Source organism: Esox lucius, chromosome 19, assembly GCF_011004845.1.
Source record: "Esox lucius isolate fEsoLuc1 chromosome 19, fEsoLuc1.pri, whole genome shotgun sequence".
Lineage (NCBI taxonomy): Eukaryota > Metazoa > Chordata > Actinopteri > Esociformes > Esocidae > Esox > Esox lucius.
In genome coordinates this window covers 26,069,392-26,085,759 of record NC_047587.1, presented here as the reverse complement: position 1 = coordinate 26,085,759, position 16,368 = coordinate 26,069,392, and the positions used below count along the sequence as shown (strand labels likewise).

The window sequence follows — 16,368 nt, the reverse complement described above, 5'->3', positions numbered from 1 at the left end:
CAGGACATTTTAGCCAAAAACCTAGCCTCTTCTGCCTGAAATACAGCTCCAGGTGAAATTACTGCATGAACAAAATATAATTATACAATATTTAACAGTACATTTCTGTGCTGTAAATATTTTGTTCTAATATTTAGAGATACTTGATTTTTGATCAGGCCTACCTACTGTAAGCTATAATCACAAGATTGAAGCAAAAAAGTCATGGAATGTCTAACTTTATGTGTAAAGTATATATGAAGGTGTCACTTTGTTGGTGCCAGACGGGCCGGTCTGAGTATTTCACAATCTGCTCAGTTACTGGGATTTTCACGCACCACCATTTCTAGGGTTTACAAAGAATGGTGTGAAAAGGGAAAAACATCCAGTATGCAGCAGTCCTGTGGGCAAAAATGCCTTGTTGATGCTAGAAGTCAGAGGAGAATGGGCCGACTGATTCAAGCTGATAGAAGAGCAACTTTGACTGAAATAACCACTCGTTACAACCGAGGTATGCAGCAAAGCATTTGTGAAGCCACAACACGCACAACCTTGAGGCGGATGGGCTACAACAGCAGAAGACCCCACCGAGTACCACTCATCTCCACTACAAATAGGAAAAAGAGGCTACAATTCGCACGAGCTCACCAAAATTGGACAGTTGAAGACTGGAAGAATGTTGCCTGGTCTGATGAGTCTCGATTTCTGTTGAGACATTCAGATGGTAGAGTCAGAATTTGGCGTAAACAGAATGAGAACATGGATCCATCATGCCTTGTTACCACTGTGCAGGCTGCTGGTGGTGGTGTAATGGTGTGGGGGATGTTTTCTTGGCACACTTTAGGCCCCTTAGTGCCAATTGGGCATCGTTTAAATGCCACAGCCTACCTGAGCATTGTTTCTGTCCATCCCTTTATGACCACCATGTACCCATCCTCTGATGGCTACTTCCAGCAGGATAATGCACCATGTCACAAAGCTTGAATCATTTCAAATTGGTTTCTTGAACATGACAATGAGTTCACTGTACTGAAATGGCCCCCACAGTCACCAGATCTCAACCCAATAGAGCATCTTTGGGATGTGGTGGAACGGGAGCTTCGTGCCCTGGATGTGCATCCCACAAATGTTCATCAACTGCAAGATGCTATCCTGGGCCAACATTTCTACAGAATGCTTTCAGCACCTTGTTGAATCAATGCCGCGTAGAATTAAGGCAGTTCTGAAGGCGAAAGGGGGTCAAACACAGTATTAGTATGGTGTTCCTAATAATCCTTTAGGTGAGTGTATAATCTTACTTGTAATTTTCCAATTTAGTTTTCGGGTTATTATCATATTCTGTATATTAAAGATATATACTGTTGACATCAAGAGTTTGAATTTAGATCACTGCTGATTAATTTGCCTAAACACATTTGCCAGGTTTAATTTCCCAAGCACAATGTAGTCAGCAGCTCATTATTTGCAAATAGGTGAGCATTGTTTTTATTACATATAATAAAGATGAAAACCAACATTTGTAAGCATTTCAAATGCAGTCAAACAGAGGTTCTTTCTTATTCCTTCTGATTCTGAAGAAAATCATGTTGCAAATCAAGGGTTAAGTTCAGATAAATAAACTCAATATTTACACAGCATACAATATGAAAAAGAAGACTTGGCTAACACTACTGTATTAGACCTGAGTGCATGTCAGAATAAAAAGGACATAACAAATAACATTTTTAAAAAGCAATGAAAATCCACATTGAATTCAGTGAGTAACATTACAATCCTCCATTCCAAAGCCCTGTTTAGATCCTGGTTCTAGCATGCAACCTCTTTCTTTATCTTTTTCACATTCACATCTCAGTAGTGAAAACAGACATTATCATGGCCAAGATCATAAGGATGAGGATACATGCTAGTGGCAGGTTTAAGCAGGGCTTAAGAAAATGTAAACAAAATGGTAAGAACTAAATGAAACCATGCAAGAAAATACAGGCATCCTAATTCTGAAAAGTTTTCCATGAGCTAGTCCTTCGACCAATTACACGTAGATCAGATCTTCTCACATTATTGAATTAAAAGACAAATTAGTGAAATAAATAATTGGGTTGCAAGTCAAAACACAGTCCACATACCATACAGTCCTTCAGAATAACAATAATTCAAGTCTACCTAAAATAAATAAACAAAATAATTAAGACAACAACTCTATAGTTCAAGTTACATGTTACAAAATGAGACAGCTAGAAGAAAAAAAGCATAAAGCTATCACTCTCATCTGCTGATGAAAAACACTCAAATTAATTGACTTAATTAACCCTTTCTGCTCGAGCAGGATAATAAATAATTTAGCAAAACACAATCAATACAGTACATATTCAAAATCAATACAAAAATAAATACGAAGGTGGATAGAGACCACAGGCTGACATGTTCAAGAGGAATGAAGAGAGACAGAGACAGATGCGTCTCCTCTCCTTTTAGATCTTTTTACCAGGGTTGGAATAAAGGTTCACCATTTCTCCTCCACTGAATGATTTATTTTGTTGGTTTGGATTTGATAGTTTTTTTTCCCAATGTGGTCCCTAATGACATGTAAACAAATTACACCTTAAGTGCATAAAATTAATATTAATAGTGCAAGTTATCTGTTGTGGTGTCACTGAATTAATGAGAAAAGCTCATGTGGAGGAGAAGTTGAGCCTCTTCTCCCCCTGCCTCAGTCTTTGGGCATCACTGTTGGAGATTGCATTCCTCCACAGTCTGGTCAAACACAGGGACAGACAGAGCATTACGGTCACTGAACACAATAAAGTCAATATCCAATGTAATATCAAGTGTAATCAATACTTACAATTTAAAGTTTACCAACTAAAAGTGTCTAAGATATTTACCTGATCACTTCAACTGAGGAACAAGATTGCAAACTTCTGGCAAGGGCCTCTGCTCCTTTCATGCTGATTCTGTTGGACTCTAAACTAAATCAGTGACATAGAAACACACATGTGATTATCAGATCCTTTGTGAATATGTTAATGTAAAAACAAAGCTAGCACTCACTCAAGTCTCCTGAGCTTTTGACACTGTGGTAAAACCTCCGAAAGCTTCACTGCAACATCGTCCCCACAACCATTCCACGCAAAACTGAAGACAATGGGACAGGGAGTGAAAAAAAAGACAGTGACAATCCATGGTCACAGTATTAACTTAGCTCTGTGGTTTCTGGATAATCTAAAAGTGGCCCTAGCCTTACCTGACATCCTCTGCACAGATCCAGTTAACCAGACTGCCAGCCAGACCAGTAAGCTCTGAAGTCCCTATGGAGGTCAAGCTGAAAGACAACAGGTCAAGTGAAGAAGAGTCTCTTGGACTATGAATACACAGGATGTATTGTGGTGGATTACACAGGTTATGTATCTTACTGTATCTTGGTCAAATGCTTCATGAAGCTCAAGGCTTTGGAGATACTGACAGATCCTACTGGACCAAACCTGTTCTCAGAAAGACTTTTCACAGAAAACACAATTGAGACGATAAGCAAGGATTAGACTGGCAGACACATGAAGCAATCAATAAATGAGTCAATTAATTAATATAACGTTTCAAAGCACACACAAACAACAGATGGGACTTACTCTAGAACCTGGAGATGAGTGAGAGTGGGCAGAACCAGTTCCATCTTTGCAGCACTGGCAAGGCTGAGGTTATTCCTAGAGAGACTGGGATACAACAATGGGCCAGTCTGCATTTTTACTGTCGAAATGAAAACCTTTTAGTTGTGTCCATTAGGACAGCCCAGTGGAATAAAGCACTGTGGGTGAATAGATTAGGACTTACTTGAGTTCCTCCAGTGCTGTGCAGCTTGAAAGAGCCTGCAACAGCCTCTCTCCTGCTTGGTCACTTATATGATTCTCTGACAGGCTAAGACACAAAGGTAATGGTTTTGTGTTTTAGATACAGTGCCATGTGTATTCAGTATTCAGACCCCATCACTTTCTCCACATTTTGTTCAGTTTAGACTTAATTTATAATTGATACTTTTTTTTTTTTACCATCAATCAACATGAAACAAACACCCCATAATGGGTTTATAACCTTCCAAAGATCTGTGACTCAATCTTCGAAGGTCTACGGACAGTTCCTTGGACTTCTTGGCTTGGTTTTTGATATGAAGTGTGGGATCTTATATAGACAAATGTGTGTGTTTCTAAATCATGCCCAGTCAACTGAATAGGCCACAGTTGGACTCCCATCAAGTTCTAGAGATATCTGAAGAATGATCAAAGGACACAGGATGCATTCGAGTTGAATTTGGAGTGTCATAGCAAAGGATCTCAATTCTTCTCGATTCAATATTTCAGTTTAACATTTTCAATTAACTCGCACAAGTTCTAAAAACTGTCATTTCGCATGGTCATTATGGGGTGCTATGTGTGGATTAATTGCAAAGTCAAGTCTGAATACTTCCTGAAGGCACTTTAGATCGAGGTCAACATCCTCCTCTTCTAATAACTGAGAGGAAAATGTATGCATCATTTGAAGTGATACATCAGTCCATTGTACCAGCTCAGTAAGTAAAATAAGCTGGACTTTGTAACAGAAAAAATGAATTTTACAATAGAGGTATGTTACTGAAATATCATTTTAATGTTGTAAGAAGCTAATAGTAACATTTAGGCTACTCACTTCCATAGAAAAGTAGGAATTTCAACCTTTCAGTACAACCCCATACTAATCAATTCCCAAATACTGTCCAGAATAGTGGTCAGATAACTGCAATGTGTCAGGGTGTTTTTACAGACCAATCCCCCCTTTAGAGCAGCTTTATACAGCTTTAATACAGACATATCAAATATTCTGCCTATAACTTCACGCACACCCCAAAGTTTAACCATGAAACCCATTAGAATATTAGCTGGCACTTTGACAGGTTCTAAGATTAGTTACTTTAACAGATTATTGATGCATATCTTCATTTGACACATTCATTATGTAGGCTATTTTTAGTCCACGCCTATTCCATAGCCAATTGTTTCACTGTCCAATAATCATTAGTTTACCTGATCTTCCTCAGGCCTTTCCAGGAGGGCAGATGTTTGATAAGCTCCCCCACTCCTTTATCTGTCATCCTCATCCCCTCCAACCTGTAGGCCAGACACATCGACAAGACCACATCAAACCAAATGGCTAGGGCATACCATTTGACATTTGGTTATATGACTTTACTCACTCTATCTCCTCCATTCCGCTGAGCCCCTCCAGAGAGGCCAGTAGGACCACTGTGGCCCCCTCCCCAGTGGATCCGGTCGCCATGGTAACTTTCTTATTCAGACTACAGAACAGATCACCAATAATTGGTAAAGATAGCACTGATCATCTAAGTTAAGCAACATCTATCTGAGGTTTATAGTCTGTTACATTCATCTAAGGTAGGTAGTCTTTACATCTATCTAAGGTTGGTAGTCTTCACATCTAATGTTGGTAGTCTTTACATCTAAGGTTGGTAGTCTGAACATTTATCTAAGGTTTGTAGTCTTTACATCTATCTGAGGTTTGTAGTCTTTTACATTCATCTAAGGTTGGTAGTCTTTAAATCTAAGGTTGGTAGTCTTCACATCTAAGGTCGGTAGTCTTTACATCTATCTAAGGTTGGTAGTCTTTACATCTATCTAAGGTTCATAGTCTTTACATCTATCTAAGGTTCATAGTCTTTACATCTATCTAAGGTTAGTAGTCTTTACATCTATCTAAGGTTGGTAGTCTTTTCATCTATCTAAGTTTGGTAGTATTCACATCTAAGCTTGGTAGTCTTTTCATCTATCTAAGGTTGGTAGTCTTTACATCTGTCTAAGGTTGGTAGTCTTTACATCTGTCTAAGGTTGGTAGTCTTTACATCTGTCTAAGGTTGGTAGTCTTTACATCTGTCTAAGGTTGGTAGTCTTTACATCTGCCTAAGGTTGGTAGTCTTTACATCTGCCTAAGGTTGGTAGTCTTTACATCTGCCTAAGGTTGGTAGTCTTTACATCTGTCTAAGGTTGGTAGTCTTTACATCTGTCTAAGGTTGGTAGTCTTTACATCTGCCTAAAGTTGGTAGTCTTTACATCTATCTAAGGTTGGTAGTCTTTACATCTATCTAAGGTTGGTAGTCTTTACATCTATCTAAGGTTGGTAGTCTTTTCATCTGTCTAAGGTTGGTAGTCTTTACATCTGTCTAAGGTTGGTAGTCTTTACATCTGTTTAAGGTTGGTAGTCTTTACATCTGTTTAAGGTTGGTAGTCTTTACATCTGTCTAAGGTTGGTAGTCTTTACATCTGTCTAAGGTTGGTAGTCTTTACATCTGTTTAAGGTTGGTAGTCTTTACATCTGTCTAAGGTTGGAAGTCTTTACATCTGTCTAAGGTTGGTAGTCTTTACATCTGTCTAAGGTTGGTAGTCTTTACATCTGTCTAAGGTTGGTAGTCTTTACATCTGTCTAAGATTGGTAGTCTTTACATCTGTCTAAGATTGGTAGTCTTTACATCTGTCTAAGGTTGGTAGTCTTTACATCTGTCTATGGTTGGTAGTCTTCACATCTATCTATGGTTGGTAGTCTTTTAGATCTTTCTAAGGTTGGTAGTCTTTCCATCTATCTAAGAAGCAATAAAAGCAATAAAAAAGTTACATATCTGGAGCAGTTTCATATTGTGGATTTGATTACAGGCTTTAAATCACCAGAAACAAAGAACTTTCTTCTGAAACTCATCTCATTGGAAGAGCCATGCTCTACCAACTCAGCTCTACTCACTTAAGCCTCTTCAAGGAGGTCATTGAACGGAGACCACAGGCCAGGCACTCAGTGCTCCCTTCATCCAGCTCTACAGACTCGAGGCTTTAGACAGGACACAGATATTTAACTCACAAGATTAAAACAGGACACATTAGGTCTATATGATAACTAGCTGATTCCCTGCTACACTAGTGTTCATGCTGCACTTGATCTAGAATAGGACGTCTAAAGGGTGGAAGTCTCTTACCAGATCCCTTCCAGAGAGCGACACTGTCCAAGCCCTCGGACAATGTCCAAGGCCCCTGCTTCTGTCCAACCATAGCAATGGGACAGACTTAGGGACGGACGGAGGGGTCAGTATTAGTACTGTAGTGTCACCTGCCAGTTAACGTCAACAAGTGGATTGGTAGAGAAACAAAGACCTCTTACTTGATTGTTTTGAGATGAGGCAGTTTCTGGAGTGTTGTAGATAGAAGGACAGCTCCTCTGTCGCTGATCACATGGCCAGACAAACTGAAGGAGATGGATTGGGGACCAGTCAGATTTGTGGAGAAAACATAAAAGTGGGTGTAGGGGCTGAATGAAAATAACTTACTTTAAGGTCTCAATGCTTTTAGCCTGCAACAAGCCATCGGCAAGCAGCAATACTACATCTTCAGACGCTTCTTTTGATTCAAGACTACAGAAAATGAAAAAAAATTATATTTCATTTTAATAATTTTACCCCTGTCAACATTCATCCCTGGCCAACAAAATCATGCAACGCCCTTCTGACCCCCAGAACCATAACAACATTAGCCTCACCTGAGTTTCCTCAAACTAGTTAAGGACGGTAAGACAGAGCAAAGCCACTCTACTCCCACTCTACCAAGACTGTTGTGGGATAAACTACAGAGAAAAATAAGAAATAAGTAACATTGCCAACCATTTTTCATTCCAGTTTCAAAGTAGTCCTAGATCCCTGTCCCTGATACTTACTCCAGCTCCTGCAGCAGAGCACATCTGTGCAACACAGTCAACAGTGACACTAGATGGTGCCCTTGCACTTCACAGTCCACCAAGCTGAAAGACATAAGAGGCAGGAAGAGATGTGCAGGTGCCGGTCATAACATTAGAATATTATCAGAAAGTTGATTTATTTCACAAATTCCATTCAAAAAGTGAAACTTGTATAATGTATACATTCATTCCACACATACTGATTTATTTCAAGTGTTTATTTCTTTTCATTTTGATTATTATAACCGACAACTAATGAAAACCCCAAATTCAGTATCTCAGAAAATTTGAATATTGTGAAAAGGTTCAATATTGAAGACCCCTGGTGCCAAACTCTAATCAGCTAATTAACCCAAAACACCTGCAAAGGCCTTTAAATGGTCTCTCAGTCTAGTTCTGTAGGCAACACAATCATGGGGAAGACTGCTGACTTGACAGCTTTCCAAAAGACGACCATTGACACCTTGCACAAGGAGGGCAAGACACAAAAGGTCATCGCTAAAGAGGCTGGCTGTTCACAGAGCTCTGTGTCCAAGCACATTAATAGAGAGGCGAAGGGAAGGAAAAGATCTGGTAGAAAAAAGTGTACAAGCAATAGGGATAACCACACCCTGGAGAGGATTGTGAAACAAAACCCATTCAAAAATGTGGGGGAGATTCACAAAGCGTGGACTGCAGCTGGACTCAGTGCTTCAAGAACCACCACGCACAGACGTATGCAAGACATGGGTTTCAGCTGTCGCATTCCTTGTGTCAAGCCACTCTTGAACAAGATACAGCGTCAGAAGCATCTCGCCTGGGCTAAAGACAAAAAGGACTGGACTGCTGCTGAGTTATGTTCTCTGATGAAAGTACATTTTGCATTTCCTTTGGAAATCAAGGTCCCAGAGTCTGGAGGAAGAGAGGAGAAGCACAGAATCCACGTTCCTTGAAGTCCAGTGTAAAGTTTCCAGAGTCAGTGATGGTTTGGGGTGCCATGTCATCTGCTGGTGTTGGTCCACTGTGTTTTCTGAGGTCCAAGGTCAACGCAGCCATCTACCAGGAAGTTTTAGAGCACTTCATGCTTCCTGCTGCTGACCAACTTTATGGAGATGCAGATTTCATTTTCCAACAGGACTTGGCACCTTCACACAGTGCCAAAGCTACCAGTACCTGGTTTAAGGACCATGGTATCCCTGTTCTTAATTGGCCAGCAAACTCGTCTGACCTTAACCCTATAGAAAATCTATGGGGTATTGTGAAGAGGAAGATGCGATATGCCAGACCCAACAATGCAGAAGAGCTAAAGGCCACTATCAGAGCAACCTGGGCTCTCATAACACCTGAGCAGTGCCACAGACTGATCGACTCCATGCCACGCCGCATTGCTGCAGTAATTCAGGCAAAAGGAGCCCCAACTGAGTATTGAGTGCTGTACATGCTCATGCTTTTTCATGTTCATACTTTTCAGTTGGCCAACATTTCTAAAAATAATTTATTTGTATTGGACATAAGTAATATTCAAATTTTCTGAGATACTGAATTTGGGATTTTCATTAGTGGTCAGTTATAATCATCACAATTAAAAGAAATAAACATTTGAAATATATCAGTCTGTGTGTAATGAGTGAATATAATACACAAGTTTCACTTTTTGAATGGAATTACTGAAATAAATAAACTTTTTAATGATATTCTAATTTTATGACCAGCACCTGTATATACACACACAGACACACATGATGGAGCTCAATTGCAATAGCCAATTCAGAGTCATCTTACACACATTCCTGGGAATGTCAGAATAACATTTTACCTGATGGTCACGGTAGACAGAGAGCTAGCCATGTCTGTTGAGTCAGCACTAAAACACAAAGAGAGGCAGCCCAGTCAAAACGAAAAGAGGCGTATCTTTATCTTAACATCTTAAAAATACGTGTATTTCTGTAGTGTCACCTGGTTGGAGTGTGATTTGTGCATTCCTCCAAAGTAATGTGTACAGCAGTTTTGTTCACCCTGCAAAATACAATGACACATTTCCATTATTATTAATGTAATAATATTTTGGAAACAGCAACTGTACGGTATTTGAAGGAATGTCTCACCTGATGGTGTGTATTTTGGGGTTCAGGTTTAGGCAGCATGAGACCAGGTTTACTGCAGCTTCAGCTGTGATCCATGTCTCATCAATACTGATTGGGAAAATACACTGTCTGAATAATACACACTGACACATAACATTGGATCCCTTCACACACAAATACATACAAGTGTACCCATCCCATTTCCTCCTCCTTACCTGATTGAGCATTGGATGTGACCACACCTCAGCTGCTTAACTAAGTCTTCAATCACCTCAACACTCAGTCCATTGTTAATTAAACTGCAGTAAATCAATGTACAAAAAACACACCACACAACATTAGTCACTATACATTTAATAACTTGTCTTTGTGTGGGGCTCACTCCCAAGGTTGGTATTCACTGTTCAGGAGGTCTTCTCTGCAAGATGTTACATGAGATTGGAGTCCTACATTAGACAAACCAATGTACTTCTCCGCACCAGTATATTTTAGACTATTTTACAATAACATAGAGTTTTTACAACTTTAAGAAATATGGTCGTCCACAGGAACAATAGGAACTCACAACCATAATGTTGCAAATGCCATGGTCTACCAACTGAGCAATACTGAGCAAAACACCATGACTAATTAATGTTAATGTGGGTCAGCTCTGGCACTGAAATGCATACATTACATTTCAGTCAGGGATATTTAAATTGAAACAAAATGTGGTAGGCATGTTGTAAACACTGTCAACAAAGTAGTTATTTACACAATATCTGAGACACCACAGCTGATTATCTTAGGTGAATGATGCATAACCCACTGAAATGCGGTACTTGAACTATAAATCTCAAGAATACTACCATAGTATATATATATTTTTTTTAATAACAGGATATAAATATGAAACAATGAAAAACTCAGTTTTACCTTAATGCTTTGAGATGCTGACCTGAACTAACCCTGTGTGTCTATCTCTAAATTATTATACATTGATAAGCAGTGTGACAACCAACTCTGGTGAAACCAGCCTCCAACTCCACTAGATACAAGAGGTAAAAACATGATTCCTCGCTCTGCATCAGAGGGTGCATCTGCACCCTGAACCACAGAAAAATAACATGGTCCTCTTCTTATACTGGGGGTCATGCTGTACATACGTGTTCAAATGAATTCCCAATGCACTGGAGACATTTCAACCTTTTAACATATGACACATTGTCAGTTAATTATCTCAAAGGTCAAGCACTTCTTCCAGTCTCATTCTCACCTCAGTTTGACCAAGTGAGCAGCACATCGTGTCAAAATGTCTGCTAGTCTCTGCAGATGGTCTGTCCCAAAATGACACTCTCTCAGACTGCAGGGTCCAGGAAAACATGAAAGAGAGAGACAGAGTTTAAAGGCACATTATTAAAATTGTTTAAATTGGTCCTAAGTGTTATTTCATATGGAATGAAGGACTGCTTGCTTATTTAATAACAGAGTAAAAATTTTAGCCAAACAATGACCAAGGCCTTTGTGTGTACAGTAACCTGGGTTTTCTGTAATATTATGAACATCACTCTAAACTGCAATAATAACAATTATTAAAATTGGAAACATTGCTCTTCGCAGATGGTCTGCACATGCTGTCACACAGCACATGACCTAGAGGGGTATCTGGACCTGCTGGACCAGTACTTCCTGAACTGGGCCATGGCAGTAAATCCCCAAAAAGACATAAAATAATGATTTTCCAGAAAATATGCATAATTAATTAACTGAGAGAGAAAGCAAGCAGGGTATTCTACTACCTTTGAAAAAGATATTCAAATTGATGTATTTACGAAATTATATATGTAAAATATTTTAAAATAATATAAAAACAAATAAAACATATTTAATAATTGTATTAAATGTGTAATTGAACCAATTGCACTTCATGGCACTGAGGTTTGGGTCCACTTGCAAAACAAGATTTCACTCAATGGGACAAGGACCAGGTTGAAACGCTGACAGAGTTCTCTAGCTTATCCTACATATCCACATAAAAAATCCAAATTATGCACACAATGTTGTTTGGAAACCACAAAATACAATAACCCCCTCTCATATCATTACCATGCCTTTCAATATCTAGAGTTGAGAAGAGTCTCTTCATCGGAGTCCAGGACTCAGCCATTTTATGGGGAAGGTGGGACTCAAAGATATTGGAACGGGTTACTATAGAGATTAACAATGAAAATAAGAAAATATATTATACTAAATATAAAATTAAATATGAATATATTATAGCAGACACTCCTGACACCTGGGGTAGCGAGTGGGGTTGCCACCCCGGTGGTTTTGCCAGTGTCTCACACCTTTTCTATCCCTCCTCCCTAAATCTCTCTCTCTCTCTCTCTTTCTCGTTCCAATATCTTTGAGTCCCTCCTTCCCCATAAAATGGTTGGGCCTGGAGTCGGCCTGTTCCTGTCAACGTGCTGCTCCAGTGAAAACACAGGGGTTGGTCCATGGTGCTCTGTGCAACTCAGCAGTCAGGATCGCACTAGACTAGCTAGCAGTAATGAAAGAAGGTACTGCTGCACATGTTTACTGAATATACCATACAAAATGTAATCCTATAATCTTGCATTAGCAGCAGCCATTTCATTTACTTTAGATATATCTGATATCGTGTACTAGCTTAAGTAATGCAATTGTCAATATTACTGGTATATCATCTGTGGAGAAAGTTAAGGTTTATCGACAATAATTCTAAACTAGATATATCTGGACATCTATATAACATAATTTTTTTTTTATATGTGATCATATGTGATTAACAGTTTTCGTGATTAACATTTTCGTGAGTACATTAAATAACTACTCTATAAACCCAGTAGCCTATATTTAGTGTTTGTGTATTATTTAAAGCAATGTAAGGCATTCCTTTTCAGGATGCATTGTTTTATTCTTCTGCACTTGGGAGAATAATATGAACAATGTGTCCAAGGAAAATACTGCATCCTTTCCCTCAATTTGTAAGTTATATAATATATATATATATATATATATATAATACTTAGGGAACTCCCAATGCTCATAGAGATTTTGCACAGTCGAAAGACTCGTACCAAACTTTGAACACATTAACATCAAAGGGTAGAACATGTATGATATTTATTAGAAAGACATTACATTGTCCATTTTCAGAAGCTGGGTTTCTATAAGTAAAGTGGACATAACCAACAATATAATGATATGCCACCCTTGAATTTCAACTTGCCACCCTTATGCCAAGATTTTCTAGAAACGCCACTGGTGTGAGATGTAACCACTGTCAGAAATAGTGGTGTAATGTAGAGAAAATGCAAACAAACACAGAATGGCAACCCAAATGACAGTTTAACAACCGTTTTGTGAGTTTACCCACATATATGAGTCACATATACTTAATCAATCCCCAATCCTTCAAGTAGGATTTTTATATGGACAAAATTATGCTTCTTGTTCCCATAGCTCATGGAGTAGGATTTTTTGTGGCCACTTGCATTTATGAGTAGGTTGCTTTTTTGTTGTCCTACCTTAGAGTTTTGCCAGAGTCACTTTGCTGTTCAAATCGAATTAGCGACCTCTCTTCAGTTCCCAGACTACAGACAGGCATAAAACATAAAATTTACATTAGTTATTAGGGGTTAGGCAAGTAAATGTTCACCATGAAAACATGCTACTGTTTAACAAACTTTACCTGACTTCCACTGAAACCACCTTTTCACAGGTTGTGACTGTGTTCACCAGGTAGAGCGCCCCCATCTGGGTAAGTTTGTTATCATTGAGACTGCAAAAAGATACATACAGCTTAACAAACAAATCACAACTAACCTTCTACAACCACTGATGAAGCAGGACTGTACAGGGTTTGAATCAGGGGTGGTAAACTGACAGATCTTTATCTCTGTGAAATAGAGCAGCTAAAGCTGCTAATGGAGTTCACTGCAGGGACTGATTAAACATAGCGTGTTGTAATAAGTCTTACTTCACTGAGCTGGCAATCCGCAGCCTTGGCAGAGAATCAGCAAAGCTTTTCACTCCCTCGTCTCTCAGAAGGTTACTGGATAAACTTCACCATTAAAAACATTTACATATTATCCATAAGGACAAAGGTTGGTTGAAAACGTGTTTAAAAAACTACCAAATTTCCAGCAAGGGAAAACTGTTTAAAACATTGGTTGAGACATAGGAATACGCTAGTAGTGTCATTAATTTCTCTGAATACAATGCAGGAACTGGAAAAACATAATTAAATAAATGCATTTATTCGCAAATGTGGGTGCTGTGACCCAAGGACAGGGGTGGTCTTGAGGAGCGGGGACACAAACACTTACTCCAGCTCTGACAGACGAGGACACTGCTCCAGGATCCAAGAGAGTTTCTCCACATCCATAATTGTCAGCGTGTACTGAGTCAGTCTGCAGAGAAGGCAGGCAGGCAGACCGTATACAGAAATATTACTAACACAGGTAAAATTTCTATGAATGCGAACAGTATCTGTAGTGAAATCATATTTACCTGCAAGTTGCTTGGTCTGTTTTCCTGTTGGCAAACTTGATGAAGGCTTCTCCTTGGGGCCTTAACAGCACAAATAGGTAGTTTATATAAACTCAGTTCATACATATAAAACCAAATAAATGAACCACATTCTAAGGCATACAGTACGCACATGAGTTTCACAGCTCTGACATGCTGGCAGTCAATCAGCGATCTGACCAATAGCAATGCTCCATTTGTGGACATCTGGACATGGCTCATACTTGGCAGGAGGGAAGTGGCAGAAAACCATAAGAATTTAATATCATTCAAATCTAACCTTCAGTTCAGCTAAGAAATGTCACCCTGAAATGATCATGACTGATCAGCCTTAATCATTCTCACTTGAGCAGCTGAAGAGATGTCATTTTAGGCAGGATCCTCAACAGACGTTCAATGGCATCATCTCTCAGGGAACCATGGGAGAAACTGAGACAACAGAAAACAGGCAGGCGATCAAATAAGAGAACACCATCCTTGAGAAACACACTAGGGCAGTAGAACACAGATAGTGTACCAGATACTCTGTTAGTGTATATCAGTAAACCTAGCCGGCCCGGGACCGATCACAGACATACAGTAACGAGACATTACAGGATGACTCACTCCAGCACCAGGGGGCCAGGACACCGAACTAGTCTTTCACACAGCTTTGCCATGTCACTGGGCTGGATACTGCTGTGTGTTAGGCTGCAAACAAAAAATGTTCTGGATTTCTATTACAAGTACTTTAACAGGACATTAAAAAGAAAGGTGAAATGTAGCAATTATTTTTTGAAAGATCTACCTGAGTTTCTGATAGTGCTCCTTATCTGGTGAGGCCTGAAGGGGTTCTGATTGTAATCTGGAATCAGAGTGAGCTGTTCAGAATGGACTGTCCAATATACCTCCAACTTACAGAATCTACAGCCACTCAGGCTATTGGTCTGTTCCACACTGTTGCCTTCTGGTAGATGCTACCGGTGCATCGGGGCATGCACTTCCAGACTCACAAACAGTTTTTTCCTTCAGACCATAAGGCTCCTCAACCAGCAATACTAATCTATGATCATACTGATCACACATGAACATTCAAATTCGCTTATGTCCTATGCATGTAACATTCAATGTACATTAAAGTATTCTTATGTATGTACATAATATAGGCACACTCATATTGTACCTATTATACATATTTTATCTATAATGTTCAATAATTCTACCCATATTGTTCCTATTCCCCATCCTACTCTTTTTAAAATTGCTGCTAGTTTACATTGTTATGTATATTATTGCTATATGTACAGTGGATATAAAAAGTCTACACACCCCTGTGAAAATGCCAGGTTTTTGTGATAGAGATAAATCATGTCATAATGTGACCTATAATGTGAACAATTCAATTGAAAACAAACTGAAATCTTCGAGTGGGAAAGATGAAAATTTAAAACCTTACAATAACCTGGTTGTGCACACCCTCTTATAATTGGAGATGTGGCTGTGTTCAGAATTAACCAATCACATTCAAACTCATGTTAAATAGAAGTCATTACACACCTGCCGTCATTTAAAGTGACTCTGATTAATCACAAATAAAGTTCAGCTTTTCTAGTAGGATTTTCCTGACATTTTCTTAGTTGCATCTCAGAGTAAAAGCCATGGTCCGAAGAGAGCTTCCAAAGCATGAGAGGGATCTCGTTGAAAGATATCATTCAGGAGAAGGGTACAAAAGAATTTCCAAATCATTAGATATACCATGTTACCCAGTGAAGACAGTCATCATCAAGTGGAGAAAATATGGCACAACAGAGACATTACCAAGAACTGGATGTCCCTCCAAAATTGATGAAAAACGAGAAGAAAACTGGTCAGGGAGGCTTCCAAGAAGCCTACAACAACATTAAAGGAATTTCTGGCAAGTACTGGATGTGTGCTACATGTGACAACAATCTCCCGTATTCTTCATATGAATGGGCTGTGGGGTAGGGTGGCAAGATGGAAGCCTTTTCTTACAAAGACAACCATCCAAGCCTGGCTGAAGTTTGCAAAAGCAAACATCAAG

General features: G+C 39.1%; 1 protein-coding gene across 3 annotated transcripts in view; it reads right to left on the bottom strand.

Moving 5' to 3' along the window:
* Nucleotides 1–1,450: 1,450 nt before the first annotated feature.
* The window catches only part of nlrc5 (NLR family, CARD domain containing 5), a 31,936-nt gene continuing 17,018 nt past the window's right edge, over nt 1,451–16,368 (bottom strand). For all 3 annotated transcript variants that reach the window (XM_020040429.2, XM_010883979.3, XM_010883981.3), the window contains 29 exons: nt 15,115–15,171; nt 14,934–15,017; nt 14,673–14,756; nt 14,461–14,550; nt 14,310–14,369; nt 14,126–14,209; nt 13,777–13,860; nt 13,489–13,578; nt 13,325–13,390; nt 11,050–11,136; nt 10,010–10,093; nt 9,816–9,902; nt 9,667–9,726; nt 9,527–9,574; nt 7,711–7,794; nt 7,537–7,620; nt 7,328–7,411; nt 7,162–7,245; nt 6,980–7,066; nt 6,751–6,834; nt 5,198–5,299; nt 5,028–5,111; nt 3,805–3,888; nt 3,603–3,686; nt 3,390–3,473; nt 3,221–3,298; nt 3,028–3,111; nt 2,862–2,945; nt 1,451–2,730 (listed from right to left, as the gene is read on the bottom strand). In XM_020040429.2, coding sequence (XP_019895988.2) covers nt 2,649–2,730; nt 2,862–2,945; nt 3,028–3,111; nt 3,221–3,298; nt 3,390–3,473; nt 3,603–3,686; nt 3,805–3,888; nt 5,028–5,111; nt 5,198–5,299; nt 6,751–6,834; nt 6,980–7,066; nt 7,162–7,245; nt 7,328–7,411; nt 7,537–7,620; nt 7,711–7,794; nt 9,527–9,574; nt 9,667–9,726; nt 9,816–9,902; nt 10,010–10,093; nt 11,050–11,136; nt 13,325–13,390; nt 13,489–13,578; nt 13,777–13,860; nt 14,126–14,209; nt 14,310–14,369; nt 14,461–14,550; nt 14,673–14,756; nt 14,934–15,017; nt 15,115–15,171 — 2,338 coding nt within the window. In that variant the 3' untranslated portion in view covers nt 1,451–2,648. The remainder of the gene's footprint in view (nt 2,731–2,861; nt 2,946–3,027; nt 3,112–3,220; nt 3,299–3,389; nt 3,474–3,602; nt 3,687–3,804; nt 3,889–5,027; nt 5,112–5,197; nt 5,300–6,750; nt 6,835–6,979; nt 7,067–7,161; nt 7,246–7,327; nt 7,412–7,536; nt 7,621–7,710; nt 7,795–9,526; nt 9,575–9,666; nt 9,727–9,815; nt 9,903–10,009; nt 10,094–11,049; nt 11,137–13,324; nt 13,391–13,488; nt 13,579–13,776; nt 13,861–14,125; nt 14,210–14,309; nt 14,370–14,460; nt 14,551–14,672; nt 14,757–14,933; nt 15,018–15,114; nt 15,172–16,368) is intronic.